Here is an 18,638-nt window from a genome sequence, read left to right as displayed (position 1 = left end):
AAATAAATAAATAAATAAATAAATAAATAAATAAATAAATAAATAAATTGGAAAAGGTGGAGGGACACTTTGGGATGATGGTGCCAGTATGGAAAATTGGTACTGAGGAGTGGGAGGGTTGTTATTGTGATATGACTGTGTGATTTGTAGGTCTTTTTAACTGGTTTATAGAAGGAACTTGGAAGGGTATAAAATGAATGGGTAAGAGTTCTAAGCAGAGCTTAATGGACCAGTTTGTTTAGAATGAGGAAGATCAAGACAGTAGATCTGTTGACAGTGAAGTGTCAGCTCACAAGTTTCCATGGGAATCAGCACTCTATAGGAAATTGGATTAGAAAACATTAATTTACATTCTGGCAAAGAATTTAACTGCAATTGCCTTGAGTTCTGAAAACTTGAATGATGTTTCATTGAGAAGAAATGAAGTAATTTGTCTGTGAAAGGAAGCTCAGGACAACATAGTATTCCAGCTGTGCTACCGTTTTTGCTCATAGCTCTTGTTAAGGTTTATAGTGAGAGAGAGCAGCAAGTGGAACAGAAGAACCTAAAATGTGCAGTTGTGTTAGAAAAGGAGCATGAGTGAGGTTAACTTTGTGCACGTTTAGGGTGAAGAAAAAGATCCATAATTGCTAAAGAGATTGTGTAATTGCAGATAGTTCACACAATGCACTCTGCCAGGCTGTAGAATAGTTACATTTCACAGCTCTGAGCTCCGTAGAAAAAGTAAGGAGAAAATATTGAAAACCATGCACTTACAAAAACAAAGCAATATGGGTAAGTTTAAAGAAACGGCAAATATAAAAATGTCATTGTAGTAGTTAGAGAGATTAGTGCCATTAAGAGGAAACTTCAAGTTCCTTAATGGTGTGATGGCAAAGGCATCCTGAAGGAAGACTCAATCAGCTCAAGGATTTGACTTGTGAAAATGTAAATTTATTTGAAAACCGAAACTGAGTTAGTAAATCTGCTGATGCTATTCACTGTTCAAAAACAACTACCTATGGAAGTTGTTTTCCTAGCTCACCTGTCATGACACATGAGTCACCAAAGTGGGGTGGAAAAGTGTCAAGTATATGTCCAGCTTGAAAAAAAAAAAGTGCATATCATCATAGGATGCTAGTACTGCAGGTGTGTACAATTTAAAAGGGTGAGAAGACAATGGAAGCTTGAAACAAAGCTCCAGAAAGCTTTTCAGAGCAAGAAATGTGTGGTGGGGTTAGAGTTTCTGCAGTAAGGCTGTAAGAAGACATTGCAAGGAGCAACTTAGGTGAAACCAAGTAGAAATGGAAACCTAAGGCTGTTGCAGATGGCTGAACTCATGAGGTGTCTGCTAAGAAAAGGAAGTGTTGGAGTTCATTCCAAATACTAAACCTATTGTAACTGTCGGCCTAAGCCTAGGGCCCACTGAAACCTGCGATTCAGAATAGGACAGGAATACTAGGAGTATTAGAGCCCAGGTGATTTTACCAATATTCCCAGAGTATGAGAATCTAAATACAGAGCTATCTTTTATAAAGTTAAAAAAAAACTTCTGGTTTTTTTTCAAAAGAAATTATTTGCATATCAATATACATATTTAAGCCATGGAATTTACATTGCATTTTTACTTACATTCATAGATATTTATTGGGACTCATTTTTTTAAACACCTGGTTTGATTCAGTATTATTGGACTAAAAAGTATTTCTTTAACTAAAAATGTTTATGTTTTTTGAATATCTTGGCAGAAATAACTCCAAATGTCATACACATTAACTTACCTTGCTTAATTTGTAGCGTGCACACACACAGACACACACACACACACACAAGGTAGCTCTGGTATTTGTTTAATCATGGATTTATATGACTAGTAATATTTGTTGTGTTAATATATGCATCAATGACAAGTTACAAATATAACATGTTTCTAGCCTCAAAGGAATCAAATGTTTCTTACCTCCTCGTTTATTGATCTTGGCATAGCCAGGTGCATAGCTGCTGGACAAGGAGGAAGAGCTGCTGAAGGACACATGGGGAAGACCAGAGATGAGAGGCTCATCGCATTTCTCTGAAAAAAAAAAAAAAGAGAGAGAGCTACAGTTTCATTAAACCTCTTTAAAAATAACTAGGTTATGCTTATTAAAATTAACTATCAAGGGGATGGAGACATGGCTCAGTAGTTAAGCACTCCTGCAGTGGACTCTGTTTTAATGTCCAACATTTTACAAAGGGTGAATCACAACCACGTCTAGGTCTATGACATCTGATTCCATTTGTGGGCTACAAGGAAACTGGCAGGCACATGCATATGTATGCAGGTACACCCAAGCACATGCATATACATAAATAATAGTAACTAAAATAACTATTGTCTGTAGTACAGATTTACAATCCACCCATCAATCAATCAATCAATAAAATACTTCACCAGAAGTCACAATCTATCTATCTCAGTTGCACTAGTCCGGATAAACCTCAAAAACATTTTAAATAATTCTGACTTTTGATGTAATAGCCTGCAGCAACAGCATTGTTCCAGGATGGCCAGAACTCAATTTCAGTCTTTAAGATAACAGGTAGAATTTTTTTTCTATCAGCTTTTGTACGTGGCATTGCCTAAAAGGTTCAGATATTTACAAATCACATAGACAGAAGAGCGGAAACAATATAATGGGAAGAAGGGAAATTAGAAAGAATTTAATAACAGTACACAAATCAAGAAAGTAGAAGTCACTAATCAAAGTGTATAATATCAGTGTGCATAATGAATAAGTACTGGAGTTTAGATGTATCACATTGAGCCTGTAAATAATAATAATATCTTGGAGACTTAAATATTGGGGATAGAAGGTCATGTGTTAGATGTTCTTACTAAAGAAGCAAAGAAATAGTTGTTTATAATGGAGAACAAGACTAGCCCATATGAAAAGAGTTTCTATCTAAAAATTCACCAGTCTCTGTTTTGAACCTAACTGTATTGCTTTCTATAAATGGTGTATACAATATCATTAACATTTTAAAACTTCATCTCTTCTTAGAAGTTGCTTCTTGATTCTTTCATGGATATTTCTTAATCTCCTAATTTATAATTTTTTCTAGTGTTTAGGACTTATCTCTCTGTTTTCCTCTTAGCAAACCTCAGTCAGGGAGAGTCCAACCAGAACTGTGTTTGCCATATGGGTCTATTCTAATTCCTGATCTCTCACCTCCATAACCATAGACCTAATTTAAGCAATCATCAGTAGTTACTTTAATACAAACTATTCAGCCCGCCTAGCTCTGTCTACACTGGAGAAATAGATCCATACTTAGATCAGTATGAGTCTGAAGCTACTAAGAAATAATTTTTTATTTTATAAATTTATTATTAAATTATTGCAAGTAAATAAAAACTACGCAAAGTCTCTGAATGAATAAACTTTGTAAAGTTGGAATAGGCATTTGCAAAAGAAGCTATGGAGCTGTACATCAAATTTTATACTTTCAGTATTGAATATGTCTTATTTTCTTAGCCACTCTCAAAACAAAGAAAAATTCATGACACAGAATGAACTAGAAGACATTCGCTTTATATCCTCGTTTATAACTCATGCCTATTCAGTTCTTCAGAACCTCACACAATTGCAAAAAAAAAAAAAAACTGAAGAAACAAAACAAAAGAACAGCACTCCAAGCTCTTTCTAATATGTAGAATCTAGTTAGAGTAGATGTTTATATGTAAACAAATGCTCATGTGGCTCTAGAACAAGAAAAGCTATGGATACATCTTGACAATTAACATAGAATCTTTCCTTTTATAATATGTTTGAGAAATGAGGCTTTTAAACCAAAGTACTTGAATCCAAATTTCTTATACATCTAACCTATTAAAGAAAGTAATAGTATACATATGCCACTTTCTCAGATTTATTGATATATCCTTAAGAGAAGTAAGAAATGAAAGAATAATCTATAGTAACAAATCTGTCAACTTTAACCTCAGATATGTATACACCTGAATAATGAATAATCATCTGTTGCTCTAGAATCACTGGAGACACAACTCTACCAAGTTGAATGTTCAAGGCAAAGGCAATGTCCAAGTGTGCTCTGGTATCTGCTTCCAATCACTAGGACTGGAGTTAAAAGTTCTCCAGAGCCTACAGTGGTTCCCTCACCTTCTTCTCAAACACTGTCTAGACACAATGACTTCTGTCCTCTTCTTTCAGTAGCAAGGCAAATCCTGCTAGGAGATTACATATTTGTCATTTTATCTGTTTCATGGGTCACCTTCTCCTTGCCCAGAGCTGAGCTCATTGTAGCTTGGCAAGCCCAGAGACAGGCATGGCTTCCCTTCTGTCATCTCTCCAACACTCTAATCCTGCCTTAGTGTCCTTCTCAGCACTTAACATCAACATGCTTTCAGTTATTGTTTTACTTAGCTCATTGTCTCTCCAACCAAGCTGCTATCCTGTGGGAATTAAGTCTTTGGTGGTTTATCTGGCAGTTACTTTAATGATTGAGAGTTAAACTACAAGATAGTAGAAAACCTATTCTAAAAAATTGGTCTTTAATTCCTAACATTTGCTCACATTGTCTAGGGTTTGTTTAATAAGATGGAGACTTGAGCACCACATTCCCAAAAGGTTTTCATGCCTCATGTTCATAAACAGAAAGAAAATATACTTTAACAATGAAGGAAATAAACTAGCTTTATTGAGACTTCATTGAGGTGGCATTAAATCCCTACAGGCAATGAGGAATGAATCATCATGTAGTACTTCGACATTGGAGTGTTTATAAACTAGAAGTTAGAGTGAACCCGTTCTCACAACACACTGTCTTATTTTTCTAAGTTATTTTCTAGGTTCCTCTGGGAACTCTGACAGGTGTGTAGGATTAGATTCCCCCAGAAAATTCAATGTAAGAGATTGAAAAAATGAACATAAAATATATGTTAAAAGAGACAAGTTCATAAATCTATACTAAGTACATGTATACTATGTTTGTTGGTAAAATGCACTATTATATTAAGCTGTGAGAGGACTGAGATGCACTTTTTCTAATTTATAACTCTTTGAATCTAATATAATCTCTTGCATGTAACCAAGAAGTGTGATTTCTGATACATTCATCCTGTTTAAAATATACATGCCAGTGCATGCCTTTAAACTGGCATCAGCTGGGTGCTGTGACAAGCATGACAGAGAAGTAGAAGAGGAACGGGTAATATTTTTTCTTTAGAGAGCTAAGCTACCATGGTAAGAATCAGACAAATAACCACATGGTGATTTTATAGTTTGAGTTAGTGATTAACACTGAGTAGGACCGAAGTAAAGGGCTCAATGATGGGGGGTCGCTACTGTTCTAACATGATGTGTCAAGGAAAGTCTCTTTCATTAAGAAACAACAAAGACTCTATTGATCAGAAGAAGATGATAAAAACAAACAGCATCCTTTTGGAGGATCTTTTCTAGTCTAAGGCTTCAATTAACCAACAACAATTAGTGACATGTTTCCTGAAAGTATTTCATAACTCAATATAAAGTTCCACTGACAAAAATAAAATGATACTGATAGTAATTACTTAACAATCTCTTAGCTAATACAACTAAACCTTAGATATAGCACACTTTTAAAGCTGAAAAAGCTGATTTGTTTAATAATTGATTTTAATACCAAATAAGGGAAGTGGAAATGTCTGGTTTCTGTGGAAACTCAGTTGTGTCATGTGATGTTTTTCTGGAAACTGCCTTATGAGAAGATATTGTGTTGAAGCAGACACATGAGAGGATGTTTTGCTGAGAATGGTTACGAGGAGTTTTTCTGGAAGCTGTCTGGTGAAGGGCATATGATGTTTTACTGGAGCAGATGCTTGAAAGGACATGTAATGTTGGGAAAGAGTATAAGCATAACCCAACAAACAGTGAATGATGCTCTGTCATTGGTTCACTATGCTTTCTTCTCTGATTTTTGCTTGCTGTGACTTTATAGAGAGAAACACACCAAAAAGCTTTTGGTGGTATTGTGACTGATTCTTGCTACTTCAGTAGACTTGTGCCCATCACTGCAGCATTGCAGTACCTTCTGGAACAAACTACTGCTGCTGATTTGAGTTTGATGTTTTGATAGTGGAATGAACTGCTGACAACAAAGATTTCAATTGCCCCACTGAACTACTTCTAAACCGGTCCACATTCTCCTTGTCCTATTAGCCGTCTTCCTCTTCTACCTTTGGTCGGTGGGCTATAAGGGAGGTTAAAGCATTGAAGATCCCTTATTACAGTAGGTTTTGAAAAATATAAGCCTACAGATAAGTTTTGTTATTTTGGATATCAGTGAAAACACATTTAAAATTAAAAATAAAATTTAAAACATGTATATTTTATTCATTATAAAATAGTAGCAAGAAAAATAAGAGTTTACATATAAACTATGTTTATAAGTATTAATTGTAGAATGGTCATAATTTAAGCATTGGAAATCTCACATTTTTCTTAATTCAAATATAATGTGCATTTGTAGCATTAAATAAATGTATTATATTTGCTACGTTTTCTCCTAGATGACACTAGTCATAAAATTTTTTTTGATGTTTTACTTTCTGCCTTATGCAGTTGCAAACATTTCAAGCAATAAAATCTATTCATCTCATTTTCCATACTGCCGAGCAGATGAGCCTATATAAAACTGCTAAACATGAAATAAAATAGCAAGACTAATATTATGATTCACTGTTGAGTAGAACATAACCAACTATTAGAAATAGTGAGGTGAGTAGTCTTTTAAACTCGGGTCTTTCAAGAATGTGTGACCATGAATATGTCCAGGTACCCCTTTCCTAATATACAACAAAATACTGAGGGAATTTAGCTAAGTTTCTGTGCAGCTCAGAGAATTTCAGTATAGAATTTTCACCTGCAGACCAAATCAAACCTGTTTCCATTTCTATGAAGTGTTACTAGTTAAGATACAGTTTTACATAGTGATGTGGCAAGTCCACTGAAGTAGCAAGAAGCAGTCAGAATATCACTAGAAGTTTTTTGGTATATTTCTCTCTATAAAGTCACAACAAGCAAAGATCAGAGCAGAAAGCAAGGTGAACCAATGCCAGAGCATTTTCCATGGTGTTCTTTATATCATGTCCATGGCTTCTTCCATGCCTTAGAACTTTTATACTGATTATATGGCCTGAGAATCTGGAACCCTTACTGCCAGACCAGACTCACACCTATTCCATATTCATAAGAGGAATGATTAGTGAACACTTACATTGTCAACAATGAATAAGGTCCATAGAGCTGAGAAACTATAGAGAGGTGCAAAGAAGAGTAGAAAGATTCCAGAAAGAGAAAACAACTTAAGCATCATTAGAGGCCACAGTGGGTATGAAATTCCCTATTGATTGCTACAGTTGCACTCCAGGCCTATATATATTGCCATACTTCCTGTTATAATTAGTTGTGTGTTTTTATTCTGACTACCATAATGATTAAGATATATGGAAACTTCTCAGTGTCTTGCCTATTAGCCTACAGGAAGCATGTCTTTTGATATAGTAGTTATGAAACACTAACGCATCAAGAAAATTCCAGAATAAGGTGAGCTTCTTATTATAGTAATAAATAAAGGCAGTGGGAATCTTATGTCCTGAATGATCATTTCAGGAACTCTACTCTTTCATAAGGCTTCAGCATTACATTTTGTTTGTTGTTTCTGATTCTTTCTGTGCTTTGTTTTTGGCTGATACAGTTATGTAGATTCATTACTAAAAAAAACAAAAGTGGTAAATAACAGGGACAAATAAAGTCTCATTGACACTGACAGACATTTTCAGGATTGGATGAAAAGAAAACTGAAGCCATGGCTCAGATGTTTTCTTGGTTATTACTGGGATCAATACAGCTTTTCAAAACTAAATTTTATAAATTATTAGTAGCATTAACCTGGCTAAGAGAAGACTTGGGCATGATCTACTGTATATTTTAGAGGTTCTATCCACATGAATGTACATCTTTATTTTGTTCTGTTTCTTTTTTAGAAAGAAGGAAGGGAAGATAGAAGAAAGTAAGGCAGAGAGGAAAAAGGAGAGAGATTAAGTAAGGGGGGGAGGGAGATTTCTTTATAGCTATGACATACCTACAATTTTTATTCCATAAACTTGAACAGCTGGTTGCACACATATTTCACTGTGGCACATTCAGCAGCTTGATATTTTGTCTTATTTTCTTGACATGCATTATTTGACAAGTCATTGTTTATTCACCTCAAAGCCTTGCTAACTATAGCGCTCTATTATAATACAAGACACTTAGCTCATCCAGCCCCTGTGTCCTTGTGAAACCCTTATCTCCAAAGCACTTTTCTTGTAGCATATAACACAGAGGCCACATCTTGTTAAAGCTTAATCTACAGTTTATATTTTCTTCTATTTAAGTTTTAACTTTTCCCTAAACATTGTAGATTCTTACAACAAATAAAATATTGTTAAATTTCAAAACATTCTTTTATGGAAAATTGATTTATTTTTAATTATGTGTGAATATGAGTGTGATGCATGTGCATATGACTGTAGGTGTCTGTGGAGACAATAAGAGGGAACCCTATCCTTGGGAGCTGGAGTAAGAAGCAGCTGTGAGGTGCCAAACAGAAGTCTAGGAACTAAACTCAGGTCCTGTACAGAGCAGTACTTTCCTTTAACTACAAAACTATCTTTGTGGCCCTTTGTGGTACTTTAGTGCTTCTATGATAAACTTTAAATATTGAGGTAATTAGATATACTGGTGCTTTCTGTAATGTAGTGTAGTGAATATTTTCTTACACTAGTATGCTGGTTTGAATAGGAAGTGGTCCATATGAGCTTATATATTTGAATGTGAATTCTTGTTCACTGGAGAGCTATTTGAGAGGCATTAGAAATTGTTGTCTTGTTAGAGGAAGTATGTCATTGGGGCTGGGTTGTAGACTTCAAAAGTCCAATAGTCCTACTGTCACTCTCCTCCAGCTCTCTGTGGATGCAGATGTAGAACTCTCAGCATCTTCTCCAGCACTATGTCTGCTTATGTGCTGCTCTGCTTCCTGCCACAATGAGAATGGAGTAAAACTCTGAAACTATAGGAAAACCCTAATTAGTGATTTTCTTTTGTAAGACTTGTCATGATCAAGGTGTCTCTTCACAGCAGTAGTACACTATGACAACTAGTCATGGCTTGGAAGATAACATTAGTTAACATAAGATAACATAATTAGTATTACCTCAGCAGTGGAAAGAACATGGCTCTTAGAGTTTTTTCAATAGCTACATGAATTGAGGAAGTTATTTAAGAAGTCTATGATATGCACTGTCTCCTTGTTTTTTCATTTTTTAAAGGGTGATTTCCAGTTTTTAGTCAGCACTATGATTTTTCTTTAATCACAGGAGTTGAAAAAGCAAATGGTTAAAAAGCAGGATGGGGTATTACAGAAATCTTTGTCCTCTATGGAAAGACACCATTATATTCTATTCAATCTACCCTTGTCCACATGTTATTATTGCCCTGTTACTCCCCACTCCTTTTAGATATTTTTAGAACATCTTCAAGGATATTTTCTCTGCATTCCTAGTCTGGCCTACTTTTTTGTTGGTAGAAATAAGACTATTTTTTTCCTCTTCTATAAAATTTCACAGAATGTTGATAAATATTGTCATTGCCATATCAGTAATTTTCATGGCTCATCCTCATTCCTAGGAACCCATGTTTTCATGCCGCTTTTAATAAAACAAGACATTTGTATTTGTATATGTGTATTAATAACATCTAAAATATTCATGTGCTAGGCAGAATATATATGTATCTTCTCATTACCACAAGATAATTTACATTCTTATGCATGCTTTTACAGAGCAATCTATCACATAAATTTCCATCAAGATATTGTTGCTTTTTAATGCATTTTGTATTACACTGAGAACCTTTACTATTTGCATTAATTTTTACATGTGGAATTCTTTGTATAGAAAATACAAGTGTCAAATAATTATTAAAATATAAAACTTGACTGAAATTAATTTTCAGTAAAGATCTATGTGAAGAGTGAAATTTAGGGGATTGAGACATGGCTCAGCAGTTATAAGCTCTTTCAGTCATGCAGAAGACATGGGCTTCATTCCCACATCACACATGGAAGATCACAATCCCTTGTAAGTCCTGTTTATGAAGATTTGATACCCTCTTCTATCTGCTATGGGCTAATTCATAAATGTTGTATACTTAAACTCTCACAGGCATATGCAATATGTTAGCTAGTTTTATGTCAACACAATTATCGGAGAAGAAGAAGCATCAATTAAAGAAATATTTCCATAAGATGAGGCTATAGACAATGGTGTGTGCCATTTTCTTAATTAGTGATTCATGTGGGAAGACCCCAGTCCATTGTGGATGGGGCATCCCTGGCATTACGGTTCTGCATATTGTAAGAAAGCAGACTGAATAATCCATTTAAAGCAAGCCAGTAGGCAACACTCTAAGGCATTTCCATCAGCTCCTGCCTTCAGCTTCCTGACTTGTATAAGTGCTTGACCTCAAGTTTTTGATGATAAACTGAGCAAATTAAACACTTTCCTCCCCAAGTTGCTTTTGGTCATGGTGTTTCATCACAGTAATAGTGACCTTAATTAACACACATATACACATAAAATAATAATTATAAACAATAAATGATTTTGCATACTTCAGCAGAAAACAACTTCAAATAGACTACTGTCATAGAGAGAGTTCAATTATATTTTTCCTATGTACTTATTTACTAGAACTGTAATTAGGAAATATACTTTGCATGCAATGAAAATTCCTAACTTAAACAATCCAGTCCCTTTTTTCTTTTTCTGTTCACTGTATCATTTCTATTTCCTATCAGACAGCTGACTCCACACAATTATTAACTTGGTTGTAATATATTTTAATTTTTCATGGATTATTTTATGTATGTACAGGATACATTTCTGTAACATCCAGTTCTTGTAGACACCCCACACTAGTTTCCCAACTTCAAAACATATTTTTTTAAACCCACTGTATCCAATACATGTTATGTGTATGCTCGTAAGTATAGCCTATACACAAAATCAAGGGCAATGTATCTAGGGTCACATCCCTGAAGAAAACATTCTCACTTCTCCAAAGAGCATCTCTCTCTTCTAGTGTTGGGGCTACTTGAGTTCTTTCCATATCCTCTATGTAATTATAACTGCTTGGTCTTATGCTGGTCTCGTACAAGCAACTATTGCTGCTTTGAGATCCTGTGTTCAATGGCGTAATGTTCAGAAAACCCCCTTTCATAGCACACTCCCCCAACTTCTGCTTCATACAATCTTTCTATTCCCTCTTCTGTAACGATCACTGAATAAGATATGATATGGATATTACACTTAGAGCCAAGCACTCCACAGTTACTTATTTTCACTGACTTCCTAATTAGCACAGTAAAGGTCAATGGGATGCAATATGTATTCTAGTATTCAAGAAACTGAATAAGTCAGTCTCCTCCACTTCAAACTCATCATCATCAATTTAACAATATATGTATGGTATGAATGATTTGATAGAAATCAGTAGATAGAACATCAAAATCAATTATTTATGGAGTAATATCATGAAGAGAAATACTAACTAATATTTTGAATGTGTTTTTAGAAGTGAATTATGATTGTAAATGGTTGAGATAAATACTATTACTATATCCAAGATAAAGCTTACTGTTTACCAATTATTAGAATCACTATAACCTTAGTTATAACTGGTTATAAATCCTATGCTTTTAAGGACACTTCAAGGACTTACTTCAGTTAAAACTCATACCTGTTGTACTGGGTTTGGGAGCTATGCTGACACCTAAATAATGCTGAAACTGATAGATAAGTTCTTCCCCGCTCTGACCCAATTTTGATGTGACTTAAGATAATTTTTTTTATATCATAACATCACATCAATTTCAGTATCTTGTATGGCATATACGACCCACTTCCTTCAACTCAGAAAGTTTCTAATGGTTTTAAATAGGTGTTCTCAAAGAGACCCATGCATAATCAGCCATTCAATAGCTAAACTGTTTCATGCAGTACATGGGTTTCATCCTATTTATCCATTCAATACATATTTATTGGGTACTTATCTCTTGTTTCAATCTTCATCTCTTTGTAATGTATTTTCTTCATAGTTGCCAAATGGACCTTTTATAAATAGAGATCAGCTTAAGGCATTACTGGACGACTTCCTGCTTGCTTTCTTTCTCAATGAATATAAAATGCACTCTCCAGTAGGGCACTGAGCGGTCCAGGCCTGCAATAACTCTAGGAATGTTTTATTTCCTTCTTCTGATGGGAGAATAAACTGTGGTTCTTTATCATTTCATAATACCCTTGGTTTCATTATTTATTCTTCCCATCTAGAACCCCCTCATTGTGTCTCCAGTGCCTAACTCCTTTTCTGATTCCAGGTCAAACACCATTTCTTCTGTGACTCGTTCATGTAAAGATATCAATTCGACTTGGTATGTTGAAGCTTTCTAGATAGATCGTGCTATATCACACTGTCTCTTTCTGGGCATAGTATTATTGAAGTCTGAAATGTTCTCACTTGCTTTCAAACTTATATTTTTGCTTTCTTGATGTGAGCATTGAGACTGTAGCTGATTTTGTATCCACTGTTGCCAAAGCCTCAGACCTGGACAGGAAACATGAGCTCTGCAGTTATTGAGTCAAGCCATTAGTGAAAATAAATCCATCTGAAATTGAGAAATGTATACAGTATCTAGTTTGGGACATGGAAACATATTCACCTTTTCCAAGTTACTTCTAAAAGATGGGCCATTTTGTACTTTCATTTTAAAAATCTGCTGTACAATACAGAGTTGGGTCATTTTTTTAATCTATGCAGAGACCTCCCCTTCAGATTTTCCACATGAAGGTCATTGTTCTCAACTTTACCATTTTAAAGCATTGAACACATTCTGTAAAACAGATAATGACTACAGGGTGATTCCATTATTTAACTTTAAATCTAGATTGGTTCATACTAGTTTTATCTTACTCTCTGTTGGCCATATAATCCTGTTAAGAAGAAAATGCAAATGTAGTACAACTAAAAACCCAGGCATACTTGCAAAACTAGCTGCTGTAAATCAAATAGGAAATTGTCCAGTCGGCATGTACCAAGGGCAAATTACTTGGAGACATAGTTCAAATTCTGCTGGACATTTAGCAGCTGTACTGTGCTTCTGACAGATGGTGCAACAGATGAATCCATTTCAAATTATCCACTAAACTGTGATATATACTCAAGAAGAAGTACATTTGTGAGACTTTTTTTCAAAGTAAACTAAGCTTTTATCTCTGTTAAATTGAATTTCTAATTTTATGTAAGTAAATTCTATGGCATGAAGTCATAAAGATCTTGTTTCTTCCATTCCTTAATCTGGAATTATCTTTGAGATGTTAATTCTGATTATATCATCCTAAAAGGAAATAGTATAAAAGTGAAACCAACACTCAAGCCAGACAGATATTGTAATCTCTATTTGATGGTGGCAATATTCATTCTGAAGTCTGAAGGAAGCATAACTACTTCACTATCTGTCTCTGTCAATATGACTCTATCTCTCTCTGTGTCTCTGTCTCTACCTCTCTTTACCCTCTACCTCTCTCCCCCTCTGCGGCTCTCTCTTCCTCCCTCCCTCCCTCTCTCCCTCCCTTTCTCCCTCTCTCTCTCTCTCTCTCTCTCTCTCTCTCTCTCTCTCTGTAGCTATGTACATTTGGATGTTAGAAGAAAACCTTGGATTTTGATCTTTATCTTTCACCTTGTTTGAGGTGTTTTGAGGTGGAGTCTTTTCTTGTTCTCTGCTGCATATAGCAGGAAAGGTAGACCTCAAACTATAAGAGATAACCATGTCTTCTTCCCATCTCACTATAGGAGTGCTGGGATTGGACACTTGTACTACATATCCAGGTTTGTGTGGGTTCTGGAAACTGGAACTCAGGTAATCATACTGTTTCTATAAGATCTTTATCTACTAAGCCACTTTCATGATTTCTACCTAGCAATTTTAGTAAATAAATAATTAGAAGTTGTCAATATCAATTGCAATATAGAAAATCTTTTTGAGTGCACTTAAAGTTTTGATAGACGATTTTTATTAATGGTTCAAATCAGAAGATTTTGCAATAAGACACTATGTTCTAGTGTATTTCTGACTATTTCTGAACATTTCTAAACGTCTTTTGTCTTTAACTGACTGAAAGAATCTAGTAAATATTTTGTAGTGTTCTGGCTTAGGTCATTATTGAAAGGTCATGTACTAAGTAGGTATAAAATGAAAAGGGGACAACCATACAGTCAGTTATAGGGATGTTATATAAGAATATTTCATTAACTATCAGCTACATATGGTATAAGTTCAAAAATTAGTCTAGCTTAAAGCCTGACTAAAAATATGCATACCAAAATGCTTCTCATGTTTTACTCCATTAATTAAGTCTTTCCTGACCCCTAATTTCTTTTGTTTTTTTATAATTTGAAATACACATAATGTCATACAATATGAGAAATATCTTAGTAAGGATAATAGAATAACTCACCAATTGTGGTAGGTACAGGATATTGTCAACTTCCTTGCTGACTGCCTAAGTTGGTGGGTAAATATTCATTTATAATGAGTATTCAAAGTGGTTACTGATTTTATGGAAAATAAATCAGGAGAGGGGAGAGGAAGAAGGGGCTTAGGAGTGGGTATGAATGTCTTCAATTAGTGACTGGAGGAAGACCTCATGAATAGGGATTTATTTATTTATTTATTTATTTATTTATTTATTTATTTATTTATTTATTGGCAGAAGCTTCATGAAGAGGAGACCAGCCTGGGATAAATAGCACAGACAAAGAAAGAGGTCTGTGGGGAAGGCATGTAGGAAAAGGTGGCTGAGAGCTGAAATACAGAAAGGCTTTGTAGGGTTGTAAGGAGGTGGATTAATTTAATGCAAAGAAACTAAAGTCTGTGACAATGGAAAATGGGATGGGTTCCATTAATTCAGAGAAAAGATATGCTTAATATGTTAGAAAGGAAGTGAACGCTTAGTGCAAGAAGTTCCATTTTTTTATCTAGAAATCATTCTAATTTCCCTGTGAACACTGTCATTTAAGGCTGCAATTCCAAGAAATTTACAATGTTTTGTTACTAACATTTATGGAAGAAAAATTAATCAGGATAACTTCATGTTTAAAACTGTAAAGTCTTAGTTCTTAGCTCTTTACTATCTTAGCCCAGCCTGTGTTCATTTGCCTGTATCTGGTATTGGTTTAGATTTTCAGTTACAAATATTTTGGCAGGGCAACATGATAAAAAGACCCCTGGTGTCTGAAGTGATCATTTCCCCCAGGTGTGCTCCATGACACAGTAGCCCAAAGTCTGAGTCATAGAGGAAGAAGCTGCCCTTCTATAGAGCTCATCCTGCAACAGAAGACGTGCTCAGTTCACCCTGAAGTGCTTTGATATTTTAAAGACTGCATGAAAATGGCAGAAAAGAGCATTTGAGAAAGTTTAAATGTAGTATAAGGAGTAAATGTGGTAATGTATGATATCCCCAAAGCGTCCAAGGTAAAATCTGACTATAGAAAAATAATACTGTCAAATGCAAAACAATAGCAAACCTGACTTCACTGTCTAAATCTCCTTTCCTTTTTGGTAAATAGACAAGAAGTTTCTTCAAGGTGCTATCTCTTACTGTAAATTTAGTATCTGTTCTCTGGTTACAGAGAACAATTTCCATTATGTGGTGGCAATACTGACAGTAATTCTGTTCTTAGTGCATTTACTCATTTGGTATCTGATTCTACCATGAGCTGTCAACTCTATTAGAACGGACTACAGGATAGGACTTTAGTCTCTTATGCTCAGCACAGAAGCAAGTGGTATTGATAATAGACAATGGGTAGAATGGTGTTAGTCACAGATGAGTTTCTGAAAGGTGAGTGTGAAGCTATGCTGTGTAAGAAAATTCATCCAGTTATTACTATTTGTATACCACTATTTACTAAACTAATAAATATTTATTGAACATCTATTATATTTTATTCAAACCTCCCTAGGCTAGTAAATATCATGTTACACATGTGTATTAAATCTTATAGGCCTTGAGAAGCCATTGAAATATTTTTTATTATTGATAACTGATATATGTATATTTGCTTTATTATTAATTTTCTCTGGAGATAGTTCTCACTGTGCAGCCTGGTCTAGACTCTGATTCTTAGTTATCATATTTTAGAATTCTGAGTGCAAGAATTATAGAGTTATGCTTATGTCTACATTTTAAAGAAAGAAAATTTTGGTGCCAGAGTGGAAAAATCAGTGCCATAGATGTTACCTAGAGACAGGAGGCCTTTAAATAGTCATGCAAATAGAAGTGGCACTCAACTAAGCATCAGTTGCAGTGGGACTGTAGGCAAATGTCTGAGGCACGTTGAAAGTTTTTGAACTTAGTTTTTACCCACAAGTTAGAGGGAACAGAAGAAAGAAAGGCAAAGCTTCCTGTGGTTTCTTCCATGAGTGTTAGGGTAGGCTGGGGAGTTCTATATTTTGTAATGTTTAAACATGGAATTGAATCTATTTTCTTTGATTATTGACTATAATTGGATATTTAATTTATTAAGACTGTGCCTTCATACTTCCCTGATTTAATGTTTGTGACTAAAATTGTTAGTCATAGGCTTTGTAATTTATTTGTGAAAATAGCTGTTTGCTTAAGTAGGAAATCGTAACTAAGGCTGTTGTACCTGAAACTTCAAGTGGGTACTTGTCTCTTTTCAGAATGAAATAGGAAGGGTTCATTTATACATCAATAAATGACTTGACTCAAGTTGATATTTTTCATTGAGACTTTGCTGCTACACCCTGTGAGAAAATTTGGAAAAAAAGACAACAGTGCAACATAGTTATCTATTCTCAATTTCTGTTTTTCTACTGTACCTTTCCCTCACCACTGTTTTTTTTTAAATCATCTTATGATCTTCCCTTTCATATGCTTCTGTCTTTGAACATACATGTTCACACACACACACACACACACACACACACACAGAGAGAGAGAGAGAGAGAGAGAGAGAGAGAGAGAGAGAGAGAGAGAGAAAATGAATTTCTCACAGTCTGTTTTTGTGAAGAATGAATCTTGTATTTGACCAATGAAGAAAATGTCCTAAAGCATGCTATATTGATTTTTAGGAAGCATTATATTCTAAAGGAAGTTGCTTACTTTGCTGTATAACTAATAGATGATGTTTAAATTCCCCCTATTTCCTAAATGAATTCTATGGAAGTCCAAAACACAAGGTGCTCCTTGAAAAAGCAAACAATTTCACCTCTAGCATACTCATAGGCACTAGCTCTCATTCCATGTGGAACTGATGTCAGAAATGAAAGCAGGTCGAGCTATACTTGCCATAATTTCTGGTCCCGAGTATAGGCCATTGTGCCAGAGAGAGTAAATACCTAATATATGCAGAGGAGTCAAGAATCAAAAATTTGGTCTTAGTATCAATAGTAGGCCAGAGATAAGATCAAAATGATAGATTAGGTGAAAAGTACCAGTATAGAAGCCAGTTGTAGAGCATAAAGTATAAGACAAAAGCTTGGAGACTCAAGCATGAGGCAAAATACCATATCCACAGCCTCTGCAGGCTAAGATTCTCTCCCTCATCCCTCATCCCAACCAACTCCAGCACACATTGTCTCACTGTTTATCCTTTCTGCTTCTACCTTCTCAACTCCAATCTCCTTGTCTTAGTTGGGATTTGTATCCTGCACAAACGTCATGATCAAGAATCAATTTGGAGAGGAAAGGGTTTATTTGCCTTACACTTCCACGTTGCTGTTCATCACCAAATGAAGTCAGGACAGAAACTCACATCTGGCAGGAACTTAGAGGCAAGAGCTGATTCAGAGGCCATGGAAAGATGATGCTTACTGGATTGTTTCACCTGGCTTGCTCAGCTTGTTTTATAGAGCCCAGGACTACCAGTGCAGTGATGGCACTACCCACAATGGGTTGGACCCTCCCTCTTTGGTCATTTATTGAAAAAATGCCTCATGGAAGGCCTTTCCTCAAGGGGGGATCCTTTCTCTTTGATAACTCCAGCTTGTGTCAAGTTGACACACAAAACCAGCCAGTTCACTCCTCATCCCATATCTCTTAAAAAATCATTTTCCCTTATCTTTCATATCTTTGGTTCTGAACACAGCTAGGCATTGTCCAGAAGAAAGGGTATGTGGTTTAAGATGTTAGCATAAAGAAAAAGAGGAGTTTTGCCTCCTATGGACATGAAGAAGCAAAAATATAAGCAAGAAAACTGCACAGAAATGAGGCTATTCAGAGGCTGTAATATGAATTAGCCAGGTAGATATGGAGAAGTGGTAAGAAAAGAGGTTGAAAGCAAATAGCCTACCGAGCCTGCAGATTGGCAAATTCTTCATCTCATCTAGAAAGCAATTAGAGGCAACTATCAATTTATTTACAAAGATATTACGAAATACATGTAAGAGCAAAATTAAAACATTTAGGCACTCTGGAATGTTAAGGTCCCATGGAGAGATTTCCAAAGAATGAATTCCTGATGGGATGTAACCACACATCTAGAGAAAAGAACATA

General features: G+C 35.3%; 1 protein-coding gene across 1 annotated transcript in view; it reads right to left on the bottom strand.

Moving 5' to 3' along the window:
- Cntnap2 (contactin associated protein like 2) overlaps positions 1-18,638 on the bottom strand; it is a 1,581,993-nt gene that overhangs the window by 1,044,416 nt on the left and 518,939 nt on the right. The window contains exon 2 of the mRNA XM_028776440.1: positions 1,940-2,050. Coding sequence (XP_028632273.1) covers positions 1,940-2,050 — 111 coding nt within the window. The remainder of the gene's footprint in view (positions 1-1,939; positions 2,051-18,638) is intronic.

Source organism: Grammomys surdaster, unplaced genomic scaffold (assembly GCF_004785775.1).
Source record: "Grammomys surdaster isolate TR1022 unplaced genomic scaffold, NIH_TR_1.0 269, whole genome shotgun sequence".
Lineage (NCBI taxonomy): Eukaryota > Metazoa > Chordata > Mammalia > Rodentia > Muridae > Grammomys > Grammomys surdaster.
This window is presented reverse-complemented; position numbering and strand designations above follow the sequence as displayed.